Consider the following 19465-nt stretch of genomic DNA (forward strand, 5'->3'; position numbering starts at 1 on the left):
ATAAAAGATATCCTTAATATATGGAACAATTACTTCAAAATTTGCTAAACGAAACAAGCAGTGACAGCACAATGGTAAAAAACACTCAATAGGCATGCAATGCATATCCACACTTGAAGTAGAAAAAGCTATCAAAAGCCTGACATGTGGAAAGGCAGCAGGAGTAGATGATATTCAACCAGATATGCTAAGTATGGAGGTATAAAAGTCTTGCAGTGGTTGCACGGCATAGTTCAGAAGGCCTGGAGAGAGAGGGATGAATTCCAGATGATTGGAGTAGAGCTCTCATAGTACCCATATACAAAAAGAGAAATAAAACTGATTGTGAGAATTACAGAGGTATTTCCCTACTAAGAGTTCTGGTAAGATTTATGCAAGTATACTTGAGAAACGTTTGAGTCAGATTGTGGAAGAGAATCTTGGTGAAGAACAAGCTAGATTCAGGCAATAGAGGCTGTCAGGATTAGATTTTCACTTTACAACAAATAGTTGAGAATATAACAAAGATCTGTATTTAAGTTTTGTCGATTTGGAAAAGGCATATGACAAGGTGCCAAGAGAGAAGCTATTCAATACACTACAGTTGACATGGTGTCAATGGGGCATTATATCAAGCAATACTTAGTCTTTATTTGAGGTGTAAGTCAGCAGTTAGAATTGAAGGAAGTACAGGAAGGTGGTTTAATGTTAAATCTGGTGTCAGACAAGAATGTATATTATCTGCTCTGTTATTCATTATCTATATGGATCACATTATGAAGGAAAGCAGTAATAAATCTGATATCAATATTAGAGAAATTAATCTCAGCATTTTTAATTTATGCAGATGATGTTATACTTTTAAACAAATCCAGTACAAGTCTGCAAGATTCTCTTAATAATAAATTGAATAATTGTTGTAATAAATTTGGTATTAAAATCAGTAATAACAAGACAAAAACAATGAAAATATGCAGAAACAATGAAAATATCAACTGCATTGTGAATGGAGAACCTATACAACAAATAAAACATTTCAGCTACTTAGACACAATTTTTAGTGAAGATGGTAAATTAAATACAGAAATAGACAACAGAATCAACAAAGCTGTATGGTAGGAAGTCAATTGAATAAATTTATATGGAATAAGAGAGAAATTAGTCAAAACCCTAAATTAGCTGTATACAAGACAGTGTTCAAAACAGTTTTAACTTATGGATCTGAGAGCTGGGTTAGAAATAAAATGCATGACTAGAGATATGAATAGATAGCATCAATGGCAATATCATATTAAAAATGAGGATATTAGGAAAGAACTTGACATTGTTAGCATCCAGGAATGTGTTAGCAAAACTGATCTCAGGTGGTATGGTCACTTAAACAGAATGGGAAAGGAAAGATTAGCAAAACAAGTGTTCTCTGCCAGGTTGGCAGGAAAAAGACCCAGAGGATGACCATGATATAGGCAGATTGATACAGTAAAAATTGCCTTAGAAGACAAAAATATAAGATCTGATAATGTTGGAGTCATGGCAGATAACAGATTGATTTGTAGGAAAATTGTTGTTAGGAAGTTAGCAATGATGTACGTTCATGTAGTACTATCACAATATCCTGTACAACACTTGAGAGTACATGTCAGGAATTTGATGATGATGATGAATACAGATTCATTTTGTATTTACCGGTCTGCACAGTCCAGCAATATACTTTTGTTTCAAATCCTAAATAATATGAATAACTAATGTGAACTTAAATCAATTTTCTAATTTTTTTCCTAAATGAATTATAAATCTGGATTGTATATTGAATTCTAGACTTAACTGGTGGTTTGTTTATACTTGAAATAGCTTTATTAAGAAATTATTTCATTCTTACAGATTATAATTTCCATTTTCTACTGTTAGACCATGACAACTGATCTTGTCAAAATACTTATGGTATTCTGATGACACCATATCTCATTTCATCAAAATAATGCTAACTTAATGTTTTAAATGTCACTCCAGCAATAATTTAAATGTTAACTTTAATACTCTACAGTTATTCACTTCTTAAATTCAACTACAAAATCCATTTTTCTCAGCATTGAGAAAAATTAATATTTTTTCAGCATTTTTTTTTTAATCTCAAGTTTTCAACCTCATTTATTTAATACAATTTTTAATTAAAACTATTCCTGAATACATTACTTCAGGAATAGTTTATTCCTTACATATTTCAAATAATAAAAAACATATTCTGCATATCCGGTATATGCAAAATATGTTTTTTATGATTTATACTTGAATCATATCATACTGGTTTGATAAAGGTTGTGAGTAAGATAACTATTTCTTTAAGTATTATATATGTTTTTATTGTTATATTTCTTAATTTATATTCAAATGGATCAAAATATATAAGACATTTTATTTAGGATCATTGTAGTAGGATCATTCAAATTTTATTATCTTTTTAGACAACAGATCAACAATGAGATGCCTCTTTCACAATTTGTGTTCTTTGCTATTGTCTCATTTGATATTTCCAGTTCTGAATCACTCCCCCCCATCATTTTTTAAAAATTACATTGAGAGCCAAATATCCCACTAATACTTTTTTAGTTCCCCAGATAGCAAACAATACCAAGCGCACCTCTTCTTAATGCAGCTGGAATACGAATTAACAATGACAATATTCTGTCATTATTTAGTTGCATTTTACTAATTTTTATCCTTTTTTTTTTATTAGTAGTGAGCTGATTGATCAAGTTCAATCAAATACAGTTCATGATTTAGAGGTTTCAGATCAGTCAATATTCAATGTTACTTCTGGATTTTTTAATCCTGATTGTAGTTTAGCTTTCTGGGAATTACTTTGATGAATATTCACATTAATATAGTTACTCGTTTATTAGGAAATGATTAAAAATTCTTTTTGATGTCACTGTTCATGATGGTTTCTCCATTTAGTAACAGACCTAGTATGCTATGTGATTGTAAAGCTTCTTAGTTTTGTCAAGTTGTAACAGTTTATCTCCTGACTTATCCAAATCAGACAGTATTGCTTCCATAGTGATTTCAATGCTGATATACTTCCTTCTAAAACTTTCAATTTCTCTTTGTAAAATGTAAGCATTGATGATATCTATCATATGCATCCAATTAATCTTTCTTTCTTTTTTTTTTCCCCCCTATTTCTAATCTATCTAACATTTCATCAATATCATCAGGTTTATTGATCAACTGCAATGCCAATTTTAATTTCTTTCATTTCAAGATATGAACATCAAGTCTCTGAATCTTAATCAAGTGCAAATGTTTCAGCTGGATATTCTACTCCAGGTATATTATTTAAAACATCTTGAATTCATTTTAAGTTTTGTTTCCTAATCTCTTTAATTTCTTCTGGTGTTTCATTAATGTTCTAATGAAACTCTAAAATAACTCCCACACACTTTAGCTTACCTAGTAGATAGCGCTTTATCCTTCTTTCACAGATCTTTATTCTACTTTGCTAGCAAACAAAAGCTTGAATATCATCCATTTAAGAATGAAAATCAACTACAGTCAAAATAATATCGACTATTGTAAAACTTTTGTGATAAATAAATGATGAGGTTATACAGAAGCATATGAATTTGAGGATCATAATCAGAATATCTATATGCCCATTCAGGCTGTTAATTATGAGGCCATCAGATTGTGGGAAGACTAATTTGTTACTGAATCTTTGCACATTACATTACATTTGTGCTAAAGTTATCAACAAATCAAAATATTCAAAAAAAAAAAAAAAAGAATATTCCAACTGTTTAAAGAAAATAATTAAGAATCGCTATTTTGTTCAAATTTAGAAGATATGACAGCTGTTGATAACTCGGATTCAACAAAGAAGAATCTAGTTTCTCTGCTCATTCTGAGAATGAAAAAAATCAAATTAAAATTGTAGGTCAATTTATCAGGGGACAAAAGAAAAATGTATTGATTATCAGAAACATGGATCATTCTTTAAGTAGAGATGAATTTAAAAGTCTATAGGCAAAAGTAGTCAAATGTCCCTCATGATTTCTTACTAAATATTTTAAGACCTCCAATGATGAAATATAAAGGAAGAATGGGCTATTGTATATTCCTTGCTATTTTATGAATACTTGAAGAGAAGTTTCTACACACTAGCAGTTAAAATAAAAGCTGTTGTAATAAATACCATGAAGGAATTGAAGTAGAACCATATAACTTACACATTATTCTACATATTCCTCCACTAATACACTTATTCCAATGCTACTGTATCATTTGCAATCCTCTGAGAAAAAAGTCTTTGCCTTGTTGCACAAACCATTCCTCAGCTGCAGATATGACTTCATCATCTGTGGTAAATTTTGTTCCTTAAATTTGGGAATAGGAGAAAGTCAGATGGAGCCAGGTCTGGCGATTAGGGTGGGCGAAGCAGACACTGAATACCCAAGTCAGGTATTTCTGTTGGGTTTCATGAGCAGTGTGAGCAGGTGCATTGTCCTGCAAAAGCAACATGCTGTTTCCCATGATGTTTACCTCATTAATTCCTTCAGAGCTGCTGTAACAGTTTCACCTTTTTTGAGGTAGTTAGTAAGGATTACATCATCCATATCCCAAAAGACAATGGCAAGAACTTTCCCTGCTGACTTTTGGGTTTGGAACTACTTGTGTCTCCACTCCAGTGACTGCTGTTTGGTCTCTGGATCATAGTGATGAGGCCATGTTTCATCAACAGTCACAATACAAGCCAAAAAAAATTGCACTTGATTTCTCAAAATGACCCAAAATCCCTTAAGATGACAGCACACACTCTCTCTTTTGGTCAGCATTCAAACATTTGGGGATTCAACTTCACTGAGAGCTTCTGCATGTCGGTGGATAATGACCCCAACTCATTCCTTGAATATCCTCAGTCTACAATGCTTTTGGCTGGCATTTGTCTATCATCAAAGATCATGGCATGCACTGCATCAATGTTTTCAGGTGTGACTGGTGTGGAAAGTCTTCCTGACCTGGCAGTATTTTGTTGCCTCAGGATGCCCAGTTTTAAACTTGGGTCACCCATCTGTCAACTGTTGGATATGCCGAGGCACAGTCCCCTGAAGTCTCACACAAACTTGGCAAATCTCAGTTCCAGACTTTTCTTGTAGCATGAAAAATTTGATGGTGGTCCACACTTCTGTGTCTTCGAATTCTTCAAAACCTCTGACAAGTCTTCTTATATATCCTAAAAGAAAAAAGAACAAATTATTACAATTTGATGAAACACAGAAATTAAAGGGTTTTAAGATATGTTCTTTCATGTGGTTATATCAGTTGCTTTAATATCATTTTTGTTCTAGGTATTTATCAGAACTTTTTAGCTCCACTCCCCCGTAAGAGATAAGACATGAAGAATCACGAAATATTTATATCAATGAATTATTTCAAGAATTACCTTCAAGATTATTTAAAAAATAAAACTAAAATACTAACCTATTCCATATTTTTACACTTTCTGCACTAGCAGACAAAATAGCTATATTATCAGAACTAAAAGCAAGAGTACGAACATCACTACGATGACCAGCCATTTGCATGCTTCCTAATAATGAACCCGAACTTTCAAATTCAGAAAGATTTATGCTATATAGTTCAATACTGTTGTTATTCAGCAAGACTGCTACCTAGGATAAATAATTAATCATTACTTCATTCAATTTTTTTTTTAACTTATTAACACAAATTTAAAATGTTAACACAGTGAAAGCTGCCTTTTTTGTAAATAATACAAGTAAAATGAGAAAAAATACAATTGCAGAAAAATAAATATTAATTATAACTATGACATGCTTGGCTGACAAAGTAGATAGCATTCTTCACCCTCTAACCAACAGTGTGTGGGTTCATATTATTATTATTATTATTATTATTATTATTATTATTATTATGTGACATCTCCAGGGAGTCCAAAGACTCATCGAGGGAGAGTGTGCCAACAGCATCGAATGATCGTCCCCTTCCAACTACAAACCGCGTTCAAACTTCCTTAACTTTTTGCATGAGCCATTAGTAGCAGAGGCTCTACCAATCGACCAACCTTTGCTGGCTATTCTCTTTGTGGTTTGGATGTTTGTGAAAGATCAGATGGCCGGTGACTTTCATCACTGCTGCAAGACCATCTACCTGCTTACTGAAGAACCAGAAGTGGTGGAAAAAAGTACTGTGTTTGGTGTCTCTATAGCAGAGAACCAAATTAGCCAACCTCATCTCACACATGATAAATGTATAATAGGTTTACAGTTTTTCTTTCAGTATAAAAGATTCAAGGATAACTTAAGGATTAAAGTTAAATAACTGGGAAGAGAAAATATCCATACACTTATTAGGAATAAGCAAACTGAATGAACTTCTGATCCAACATCCAATCCTCACCTTCCTCCTATTAGGTATCCAAGTCTTTAAATTTTTCAGGATATGACAACGTATACTAAAATATTAATTACAAAACTTTAATCAATACCTTCCAATATTTCGGCAATGTTACATCGCCATCTTCTGGGAACATAAAACTATGATATGTGCATGCAGGCACCACTAACAATGAGAAAACGAGGCTGAAGAAGGCAACTGGTGCTGGTCCTAAGGTGCTCCCTAGCAGGCTAAATTGGGTTGTCTTGGCTGATGTTCTAAGAATGCAAGCTTCCCAAATTCATGTTTTATAAATTTGGGGCAGTCTCATGCACCCAAATTTGTTGAGATTTGGGAAGTTTTTTAGAGCTGAAGCTGATTCCAGAACAATCTTTCATATTTATATTTGCTACAGTGTAATAAAATGGCTTTCTTCCAGCGTATTCTGTAGCACATATCTAGTGCATGGTCCACAAGTCCTCAGTGGCTGTATTGGTGAAACCGGATATAGTCTTTGTGTTTAAATATCCTCATATTAGCTGTCCTGCCTGTTTGACTGTAGGAGGACAGTTTACAGCTGCAAGAAGCTTGATATACTCCAGGTAGGTCTAGGGGAAGTGGCTGGTTTTTGGTGGAGCAGATAAGATATGCCAGTTTCTTATGTGGTTCATAACAGATAGTCAGGTCATATTTTTTTTAGGATTTTTGTGAGTTTTGGAATGGTGATAGATTTAGTGTAATCATTGTTAAGAAGAGAGGGGAAGGGGGTTTAACTGGTTTTAATATTTTCTGGATTTTTTTTTGGGGGGGGGGGGGTTGTAGCCATTGGCTAAAGATATGGTTTAGTTCAGTACTTAGGGCATTGTTGTCTGAACAGATTAATTTAGCCCTGTTATATAGAGTTTTTATAATCCCATATTGTTGTGAGGGCAGGGGGTGATTGCTGGTGAATGTATCTACCTGTATGGGTCGGTTTTCTGTAAACAGAAGAGAAAGCCAACAATCTATCAGGATGGCATATAATCAGAGTGTCTAGAAAAGGGAGACTGTAGCTGTTTTCTTTTTCCAAGGTAACTGGATTCTGGAGTGTGTCTAAGCCATGTGGTCAAATAGCAAACACTATCCATGTAGCATAGCCAGACAGTAGGTTTTTGTGAGGCTGAGTTTAAAGCTTTTTCTTCAAAAGTCTCCATAAAGAAGTTTGCCAGGGGTGAAGAGTGGAGAACAGATTGCTGTATTCTATATCTGTTTGTAGAATTGGTACACAATAAATAATGGAAAAAACTCACATAGAAAGATTATTTATTAGTATAATTTTCGCCTGTGTGTCACAGGCATCTTCAGTACATTAAGCTCAAAATTAAACACTAACTGACAATTCCAAAAAGCACCACATAAGTAGCTGGTGTAAGATAACTAAAAAGGTCAATAACTTTCCTAAAAAAAAAAAAAAAAAAAAAAAAAAATTAATACAATAAAAAGTTAGGAAAGATTAGCTGATTTGTAAAGTACTATCTCGCATAAAGGGGATAGACGTAAGCCGTCGGATCTGTTTAAGTTAGGAGAATGAAGTAGAGTTTCACATGTTTCTTTATAAAGGCGTTCCATGAGAAACTGACTTTTGTGAAGAACTCTTGTCTTTCTCCAATGAACTCTGTGTCTAGTGAAGATGGCATGTTCAGAAAGTCCAGACTTTTCAGGTTTAAAGTATTCAATATAAGATTGGTGTTCTTCTAGCCGAATACAGGCAGATCTTCCCGTTTGTCCGAAATAAGATAATCCACAAGAGCACGGAATCTGGTAGACACCTGGATGATTAAGATGTGGAAGCTTGTCCTTAGGAGAAGTGAGAAAGGTGGAGATTTTTCTAAATGGTCGAAAGGCAACAAAAATATTCAGTGGTTTTAAAACTTTTGCTATACGTTCACTGATGCCTTGTACATAAGGGATAGTAATGCGCGTTATATCCTCTGTGTTTGAAGAGGAAGACATATTAAAACTACTCAAAGTTCTTTCAATGAAGCAATTCTTATAACCATTAGATAGAAAGGAAGAAGTTATGTATTGTAGTTCTTTCTGTAAAAGATCGTCTGTAAAACAAAAGGAGTGGGCCCGATGAACCAGTGTTTTAATAGTTCCTGCCTTTTGACTGGGATGGTGATGAGATTCCGCATGGATATAATGGCCTGTATGAGTCTTCTTTCTATAAACTGAGAAATGTAGGTTACATTTCTCATGTAACCTACGTTTTATTACTTAAAAGGCTAACTGCTTATTTGATTCTATTTCTAAGCTGATAAGGGGAAGGCTATAGTGATTCAAGATAGGAAGGAATATGAGAGAAAAATGTCTCTTTTACTTCGCAACTATTCAACTTATAGGCCTCTTACATCGGATCCTACCCGGAGTCAATTGAAGAGACTTAATTCTCTTATAGATAATGTATCTACATGGAATGAAGATCAAAAGAAAAAACTTAAAACCTTCTTCGGTCGTCCACCTAGATTGTATGGTCTTCTGAAAGTTCATACACCAGGCATTCCGTTGAGACCAGTCATAGATTGTATGGGTTGCCCCACTTACAAAATCTCAAAATTTTTATCTAATTTACTCTCCTCTTCAACTAGAACTGATACTTATATAAAAAATACTTTGGATTTCAAAAATAAAATTTCAGATCTTCATTTGGACGTTTCTGATATCATGATCAGTTTAGATGTTGTTTCTTTATTTACAAATGTGCCTCTTTCAGAAAGTATTGAATTACTACAACAGGAATTTCCTTCGGACATTGTAAACGTATTTGATTTTGTAATAAATTCTAGTTATTTTTCCTTTAAAAATAAGTTGTATCAACAAATTGAAGGAACAGCAATGGGTAATCCTCTTTCTCCTGCTATCTCCAATTTCTTTATGGAACATTTTGAACAACGTATCTTTGACAATATTTCTCCCAGACCTACACATTGGTTCAGATATGTCGATGACATTTTTGCTGTATGGAATGGCTCTTCTGATGAACTTCAACAATTTCTCACTAAGTTAAATGCATTTCATCCTAGGATCAAGTTTACCCTAGAAATAGAATCAAATAAGCAGTTAGCCTTTTTAGATCTTCTAATTCTTTGCCAACCAGATGGTAACCTACATTTCTCAGTTTATAAAAAGAAGACTCATACAGGCCATTATATCCATGCAGAATCTCATCACCATCCCAGTCAAAAGGCAGGAACTATTAAAACACTGGTTCATTGGGCCCACTCCTTTTGTTCTACAGACAATCTTTTACAGAAAGAACTACAATACATAACTTCTTCCTTTCTATCTAATGGTTATAAGAATTGCTTCATTGAAAGAACTTTGAGTAGTTTTAATATGTCTTCCTCTTCAAACAAAGAGGAAATAATGAGCATTACTATCCCTTATGTACAAGGCATCAGTGAACGTATAGCAAAAGTTTTAAAACCACTGAATATTTTTGTTGCCTTTCGACCGTTTAGAAAAATCTCCACCTTTCTCACTTCTCCTAAGGACAAGCTTCCACATCTTAATCATCCAGGTGTCTACCAGATTCCGTGCTCTTGTGGATTATCTTATTTCGGACAAACGGAAAGATCTGCCTGTATTCGGCTAGAAGAACACCAATCTTATATTGAATACTTTAAACCTGAAAAGTCTGGACTTTCTGAACATGCCATCTTCACTAGACACAGAGTTCATTGGAGAAAGACAAGAGTTCTTCACAAAAGTCAGTTTCTCATGGAATGCCTTTATAAAGAAACATGTGAAACTCTACTTCATTCTCCTAACTTAAACAGATCAGACGGCTTACATCTATCCCCTTTATGGGAGATAGTACTTTACAAATCAGCTAATCTTTCCTAACTTTTTATTGTATTATTATTTTTTTTTTTTTAAGGAAAGTTATTGACCTTTTTAGTTATCTTACACCAGCTACTTAGGTGGCGCTTTTTGGAATTGTCAGTTAGTGTTTAATTTTGAGCTTAATGTACTGAAGATGCCTGTGACACACAGGCGAAAATTATACTAATAAATAATCTTTCTACGTGAGTTTTTTCCATTATTTATTGTGTACCGATATGTCTACTCACGGCTTACCTCTTTTAAAACTTATTGTTTGTAGAATTGTCCTTGAAAAACGAAATAGCTTGAGTTCATGGTGAACTGAAATAGAGCTGAGATATCGGGAGGAAATTTGGCTTGGATGAGATCTAAGGTATCTTTGATTGGGACATTTGCGAATAAGGAGGAGACATCAAAACTGACCATTATGTCAGAGTGTTGGAGTGAGAGGTTCTCTATACTGGCTTTAAAGTGGGTTGAGATTTTAATGTGTGTTGGTTTGTTGCCAGTATAATGTGTGAGCACTTTGGCTAAAGGTTTGGCTAATTTGTATCTGAGGGAAATCAATGCCATCCACAATGGGACATAATGGCACATTCTGCTTATAGATTTTTGATAGTCCATATATTCGGGGGGTGGGGGGGGGGGGGTCTAGATTTGAAAGGCTTTAGTCTGCTGGTCACTTCCTCAGCCCAAGAAGTCACCTTCTTAAGGAGCCTTTGGAGTGTTCTGATTTTGGAACTGGTGGATCATATTAAATGGGGAGGTAGATAGAACGATTTAACTAGGGGGCACCTTTAAGACTCTAGGACCAATGCTAGTTGCCTTCTTCAGCCTCACAACTGCTCATTGTTAGTGCCTGTGTGCACATATCATAGTTTTATGTTCCCAGAAGATGGCAAGGTAACATTGCCAAAATCTTGGAAGGTAATGATTAAAATTTTTAATTAATATTTTAGTATACATTCTTATTTCCTGAAAAAATTAAAGTTATATGTAACTAACATATAAGTTTATCTACAAGAATTAAGCATTCAAGGTTAAAAAACAAGGTTGAGCTACAATTTATACTTAGCTGACTAAAATATATTTGGTATTGGGTAAAACCAAAATGTGAATTATGTTTTGGTTTGTCCATAATAACAGAGGCTGCAAAAACAAGGGACTCTGTAAACTCCCAAATAAGAGAAAAGAGGATAATTGTCTTTTGGAGAGACAAGGAAGATATTAAATTTATGAACTGGATAGAGAAACTTGTAGATCAATCTGGTGAAGAAATCTTGCTATTTTTTCTGATAGTCCTTCAACACATGGAAGACAAATTCTAGAAACTTCTTCTCAATGAGAATTAAAATGGTCATTATTATTATTGATTATTTTATTGATAGTTTTTGTCTTAAAACCATTAGAGATGACAATAACTCTGGTCATTCCCCATAAATTCATCTTGAAGAACATCAAGAATATATTTCACTTAAAGAGCCTGATAAATCTGGTTTATACCCTTTGTCTCCAAAAAGAAACCGAACTTTTGATAGAAAATAAATCACAGGTCAATTATAATAATTCAAATCATTTATTTCAATCGATATACTCTCCCTCAGCTTCGATACAGCGTTTGGCATAGTCAATGAGTTTCTTATATCAGTTTTTGGGATACTGTTGAGGGTCGTGGTTACTGCCACTTGAATATTTTCAATGGTGTCGTATCGCTTTCCTTTCATCGGCCAATGAAGTTGGGGGAAGAGAAAGAAGTCACAGAGTGCTAATTCAAGTGAATACGGCAAGCGATCAACACACAAACTTGGGTTTTGCACAAAAGCTCTCACAATGTTTGAATGATGAGATGGTGCATTATCGTGCAAAAGTGACCAGCTGCCTGAATCATGATATTCATGCTGTATGTGACGAATTCTCGTAATCAATCGCTTCAAAACTTTGAGATAAAACTCATCATTCACCGCTTGGCCAGGCGGAATGATTTCTTTGTCGATAATGCCCTTGGAACCGTAGAAACAAATCAGCATTGTCTTTACTTTTGACTTCTCCAAGCGACTCTTTCGGATGCCCCTCTTCTGGTGGTCTCCACTCAGCACTCTGGCGCTTTGTTTCGGATTCATACTCAAAACACCACGTTTTGTCACCAGTAATGATCGTTTCAAGGAAGTTTGAGTCCTTACATGCAGTTTTAATTGTCCATGCAGTGTTCAATTCGATACATTTTTTGGTCGTCCGTGGGGGAACAAATTGCGAAATCAATTTACGAAGGCCCAAACTCTCGGTCAAAATGTTGTGTACAGTTGATTTTGGAATCCCCCAATTCACCTTCAATCAATCTCACAGATAATTTTGGGTTTTCTTTGATGAAACCATGCACTTATTGAATGTTAAGTTCACTCGGTCCAGTTTTTGGACGGCCCGACCCCTCAAGCATCTCACGACCACTTTGAAATCGCTTAAACCACTCATAAACTTGAGTACAGGATAAACATTCATCGCTATATGCTTTTTGAAGCATTTGATGCATTTTGGTAAAACGTTTACCAAGTTTAACACAAAAGTCAATCGCAGCTCTCTGTTTGGAACTCATTTTCTGACCGTTCGTCAAAACACACTGTCTCTCTTGGCAATATAACTCAGCTTCTAATGAAACAAATGTCATAAACAGTTGACACAACACTAATGAAGGTTGCTGCTTTCGACAATAAAAAGATACAACAGGTGACACTACTAGTTTCTTCTATTTTCGAAATAGAAGAAAAATGTCCAAAATGTCCAATGTCCTCTGTCCAAAAAGAAACCAAACGAAAAGTTTGGTTTCTTTTTGGACAGAGGATGTTGGAGCTATGCCTTGTCTACAAAACAGAATTCAATGAAATAATACTTAAGTTCTGCACAAAAGTTACTTTCTTCTGGAAAGATTGTATAAAAAAAAGATGCAAAGCACATTCACAATCCTAACCTTAACAAAAATGACTGCATTAAACTCTCTCAATTTTGGGAAGTTATCCTAATTAATACTCACCATGCATGTATTTCACAAAAATTGCAATTAATTATTTAAATTTAAATATTTTTTATTCTAATTTATTCCTTGTTATCTATTAATGTAGATGGATTTATCTTCCTCCAGTCGATGGTGCATATAATATCACACACTTTCAATACAACTGTTATTCATTTATACATCTATCATTTCTTGCTGTGGTGTATCAAAAATGACTACAAAACAGATGAAAACTACAGAAATATATAATATATTTACGTAAATGACTTCTATAATTATTTATTATTATAATCCAAAATATTGCTATGACAGATGTGACAAGAACTGATGTGAGAATAGAGGTTGATAAATTGGAAGTACTAAGGATACTGCAGATTCTTAATGCTAAATATGACCATTGAATTAGATAGGATATCAGCTTGTATTTTACATGAATGTGCAAAGGAACTGGCAATGCTTCTGACTAGGCTGTTTAACTCAATTCTCAGCTCTCGTAAACTTCCAAGGGAGTGAAAAGAAGATAAAATAATTCCTTTACATAAAGGAGGTTTCTCTGACTGCCAATATCCTTCCCATGTAGATTCTTATGCCATAGCACTACTTCAAGCTGCCTGCTCCAAAGCTTTTCATAATCAGTTCTACAAATACCCCTTTCTAACTGAAAATTTGATGTTTTGCAACCTCTCAAGTCAAGACCATATGATAACCATATGCAGAACCATCTGGTAAATGGTTCAGGTGAGAACAGAAAGAAAGAAGTTTGAGAAAACAGAAGAACTAAGAGAGAAGGAAAAATTAAGGAGAGAGTCTTGTATGGCAATTATATTATAAGAGCTGTGCTTGGCAAGTAGCAAAAGAAAAGACTGAAAGTATAGTGACCCAGTGCCAGGGTATGACAGGGCTGAGGTTGAGAAGATGGACCATGATAGTGAATGAATCAATGCATAGGTTATGCAGGAGGAATGATGTGGAATTTGTGGATGTATCGAGTGAATTTGATGGAAGAAAAATCTTATACAAGATGGACAGTTTGCAATTCAATGTATCTGGTGTTCAGAGAATGCAAAGAGTGTTGTTGAATGAAGTGAAAGTGGATGTACAAAATCAGGGAAACTAGAGCTTTTAGGGAGGGAAGCCATTCAGTGAGTACAGATACCAGTGAGGCAGTTGAGTGTAAGAATGCATAGAAAATGCCTAAGATAGTATATACAGTTATATGGTGTCAATGGGGCATTATATCAAGCAAAATTTAGTCTTTATTTGAGCTATAAGTCGGCAGTTAGAATTGAAGGAAGTACAGGAAGATGGTTTAATGTTAAATCTGGTGTGAGACGAGGATGTACATTATACCCTCGGTTATTCATTATCTATATAGATCACATTATGAAGGAAAGTGGTATTAAACATGATATCAAAATTGGAGATGTTAATGTCAGCTCTTTGCTTTATGTGGACGATGTTATACTTCTAAATAAACCCGCTACAAGTCTGCAAGATTCCCTGACTAAACTGAATAACTGTTGTAATAGATATGGTATGAAGGTCAGCAATAAAAAGACAAAGACAATGAAAATAGGCAGAATCGTCGAAAATGTCAACTGCATTGTGAACGGAGAACCTGTGGAACAAGTAAAACATTTCAGCTACTTCGGCATGATTTTTAGTGAAGATGGTAAATTAAATATAAAAAAAGACAACAGAATCAACAAAGCTGGTATGGTAGGAAGTCAATTGAATAAATTCATATGGAATAAGAGAGAAATTAGTCAGAACACTAAATTAACTGTATACAGACAGTGTTCAAACTTATGGATCTGATAGCTGGGTCAGAAGTAAAACACTTGACCAAAGACTAGAGACTGCAGATATGAGAGTCCTGAGAAAGATTAGAGGCGTGAACAGATGGCATCAATGGCAATATCATGTTAAAAACAAGGATATTATAAAAGAACTTGACATTGTCAGCATCCAGGAATGCATTAGCAGAGCTAATCTCAGGTCGTATTGGTCACTTAAACAGAATGGGTGAGATTTCTAAATAAATCCGCTACAAGTCTGCAAGATTCCCTGACTAAATTGAATAACTGTTGTAATAGATATGGTATGAAGGTCAGCAATAAAAAGACAAAGACAATGAAAATAGGCAGAATCGTTGAAAATGTCAACTGCATTGTGAACGGAGAACCTGTGGAACGAATAAAACATTTCAGCTACTTCGGCATGATTTTTAGTGAAGATGGCAAATTAAATATAAAAAAAGACAACAGAATCAACAAAGCTGGTATGGTAGGAAGTCAATTGAATAAATTCATATGGAATAAGAGAGAAATTAGTCGGAACACTAAATTAACTGTATACAGACAGTGTTCAAACTTATGGATCTGATAGCTGGGTCAGAAGTAAAACACTTGACCAAAGACTAGAGACTGTAGATATGAGAGTCCTGAGAAAGATTAGAGGCGTGAACAGATGGCATCAATGGCAATATCATGTTAAAAACAAGGATATTAAAAAAGAACTTGACATTGTCAGCATCCAGGAATGCATTAGCAGAACTAATCTCAGGTCGTATTGGTCACTTAAACAGAATGGGTGAGGAAAGATTAGCAAAACAAGTGTTCTCTGCCAGGTTGGCAGGAAAACAACCCAGAGGAAGACCAAAATATAGATGGTTTGATATGGTAAAAAGTGTCTTAGAAGATAGAAATATAAGATCTGATAATGTTGGAGTCTTGACAAGTAACAGACTGATTTGGAAGAAAATTGTAGATAGGAAGTTAGTAATGATGTAAAGTTTTCATGTAGTACTATCATATCCTGTACACCCCTTGAGGGTACATGGCAGGAATTTGATGATGATGATGATGATAGTACACCACTGGTGATAACCCAGAATGGGAAAGCTAAAGCATAAGGACAGTGGTGCTCCCGGAATTAGTGTACATCACAAGGGGGAAGATATTTTTGGCACTGGTTAGTTCATCCTGGCCAAAGGTTACAGGCATTAGTGATACGTGACTGGTAGAAGATATAGTTAGTGGAATAGAATGTGAAAGGTACAGAATTTTCAGGGAGGATAGAGAGAAAATGATGGAGAAGTATTACTGATACCAGCTGATGAACTGCAATCAAAGAAAATAGGTCAACTGCAGGCCAGTGTAAACAGCACATTTTGAGGCTATCCGGTGCAAGATAGAGGCCAGAAGAACAGAATATACAGTTGACTGCTTCTATGGAGCAGGGGATGTTAAGGATGATGATGATATGCATCAGCAAATAAGCTCTGAATCCATGGGAACATACATTGGGAGGAGGAAAGGAGATTGCTGAATGTGTGGAATTTTCAGTTAAGAGGGGGTATATGTGGAATTACAGGTTGGTAATTATAACAAGATTAGAAGAGTTCTTGGATTGGTGCCATGCATATGAAACTGCAAAGTCTGGACATCATTGGTGGATGGCGAGTGGTAAAGATGCGTTTGACTGACATAATAGCAAACTGCATATGTAGAGTCAGGAGGATAAATCAAGTGAGAATTAAATGGATGAATAACATCATTAAGCAAGAGCTACAAAAAAAAAAAAAAGAAAACTTTGTGGAGAGCAGTACAAAGCACAGGCCAGAAGAGTAATCAGTATGGTAAAAAGGCAAAATCAGAGAATAAAAGGAAACTAGCAGCACAAGCAACAGATAATCCCAGAGTTCTATCAGCATGTCACAAGTAAAAAGGAAGAATTATTTTAATGAATGCTGATGGTAGGGAGGTAAGTGCATCAGTTGAAATAGTAGAATTACTAAGTGAACACTTTGTGAGAGTACATCCTCCAGGTGGAGATACTGTAGTAACAAGAGAGAGAGGAAAGGATTTATATGGAAATTGAGGTAAATGAATTGGAGGTGCATAGCATAACAGAACCTTGATGTGAATACAGCTATGGGATTAGATGGTATACCAGCTCGAGTTTTATTAGGTGCTAGGGAATGGCATTGCTTTTTTGACCGTGCTGTTTAATCTCAGTTTTGGTTACTGACCCAGCATATCAGCAGCTGTAATCAAGGTTTTGGAGAAGTTAGTCAAAACACAGGAATGGACAGACAGAAATGGGATACTAAATGAGGGGAAGGGGGGGCAACATGGTTTTGTGAATGGGTAGGTAGTGCTTCAGTAGCTTGCTTATGTTTCATAATACAGTGACAGCTGAGTTGGATAAAGGTAATGGGTTTACAGTGATACAGCCATACTTTGCAAAGGTTTTTGACAGGATACCAGATGGAATTCTAATCAATAAATTACAGCACATGGGGATGAATATAAAGTTAGTGAAATGAATAAGAAGGTGGTTGATGGATAGATATCACAGTAGTTTGTTTAGGAGTAGAGTCCAGTAGAAGACATGATTAGTGTCATGCCACAGGGTGCTGTTTTTCTGGGCCACTGATATTTAATTTGTAGATTAAAAAAATAGGAAAGGATCTGAGAGAAACGATTCAGTTGTTTGCTGAATGCAAAATTGGGCACAACAATAGTTAATAAAGATGATGTAAAAATTTGCAGGATGATTTATGATTTAGATAGCCTGGCAGTATGGGCAGTTTAATGTGACAAAATGCAAAGTTATGGATTTTGGAGTGTAAACATTACTAGCTGTATATTGCATTGATGGAAGGATACTCCCTCGCATAAAAGCAGATGGAGAGAAAAACATCTACATTACAAAGATGTCATTACAGGTCTGAGAGGCTATTCTTAGAATTAGCATTAGCTATAAAGTACTCTCCCAACCTTAACAAGTATGGTTGCATTAATTTTCCAAAGATCTGGGAGACTATCATTTTAAGACCTAACAGCCAGACTACTCTAAATTAACTCTGTAGTAATTCAACTCATATCCTGTTCCTTACTAGAAATATGACAAGAACACATAGTAGTAAATCTATCATCATAAACACTTTCAGAGGACACAACCAATGCACTTAATCATGGTCATAATTTTGTCATAGTGCCCAAAAAAAGTACATTTTTAAAAATTATGATGCAGAATATGGTATTTATGAACTTATATCCACAGTGGCTAACAACATTCCATTGGATGTGGCCAATATTCTAAGTAAATTCAAACCTCCCAAGAATAACATTCCACCAAAAGAAATATCAAAACTTAGAAAGTTACATAAGAATAAACAAATTATCGTAACTTAACTAAAGCTGATAAGGGAAATGCTACTGTCATGAACCAAGTGGAATACAACAAAAAAAAAATGAATCAACTTCTTAAAGACTCTGCTACTTATCAGATCAAAGACTGAATCCTACAAAATCCCAAAAGAAAAAAAAAGTGTACAAATTATTAAAAAAAAAAAGTCCTCAAGAAATTACCAAAAATCTTAAACCTTATCATGTCAAACCACCACAGATATATGAGATTCCCCTAAAATTCACAAACTCAATACCTCACTTTGTCCAATAGTAGTTAGCATAGACAGCCCCTACAATCTGGCTAAATATTTATCCAAATCACTTTCCTCCCTTACAGGCAACTCTCACTCATCTATTAAAAATTCTTTGCACTTAAAACATTAATAGAAAATTTAACTCTGAAAGATTCTGATATCATGATCAGTTTTGATATCACCTCACTTTTCACTAATATAAATTTGTCAGAGACCCTTGACCTTATTAGGCCACATTTCCCTCCCCCATAGACATAATTGAATCATTTGGATTCATCGCATATGCAAGTTATTTCCTATGGAGAGGAAAAATATACAAACAAGTAAATGAGACTGCTATGTGCTCCCCACATCTTCCCCCCCCCAACAAACTTCTATATGGAACATTTTGAAAACAAAGCACTCAATACTGCCACAGTATTGAGTGGCTTAGTTTTCAAAACCAACAGTTTGGCCTAATGCTCCAGACACATCAGATACATTTTTGGCATGTCTTAACAGCCAAAGTCCTAAAATGAACTTCACCATAGAAAAAGAAAGTAATAATAGCCTCCCATTTGAGATACACTAATGACATGACTTCTTAATGGCTCATTATCTTTCTCTATCTACAGAAAACCCACTCATACTGATAGATATTTACATAAACAATCACACCACTAACTTTCCCAACAGTATGGCATCCTAAAACTCTTACTCACCAAGCTGCTATTTTGTTCAAATGACACAGCTTTTGAAGCTGAGCTCAGGACTATAATAAATTTAGTTTA

At 34.8% G+C, this 19465-nt stretch overlaps 1 protein-coding gene across 2 annotated transcripts in view; it reads right to left on the reverse strand.

Moving 5' to 3' along the window:
• LOC150096200 (WD repeat-containing protein 3-like) overlaps positions 1-19465 on the reverse strand; it is a 301884-nt gene that overhangs the window by 159529 nt on the left and 122890 nt on the right. For both annotated transcript variants that reach the window (XM_090408833.1, XM_090408834.1), the window contains exon 11: positions 5458-5648. In XM_090408833.1, the coding sequence (XP_090264959.1) occupies positions 5458-5648 (191 nt within the window). The remainder of the gene's footprint in view (positions 1-5457; positions 5649-19465) is intronic.

This window comes from Typopeltis vanoorti, chromosome 19 (genome assembly GCF_054136105.1).
Source record: "Typopeltis vanoorti isolate ZY-2024b chromosome 19, IOZ_Tvanoo_1.0, whole genome shotgun sequence".
NCBI lineage: Eukaryota > Metazoa > Arthropoda > Arachnida > Uropygi > Thelyphonidae > Typopeltis > Typopeltis vanoorti.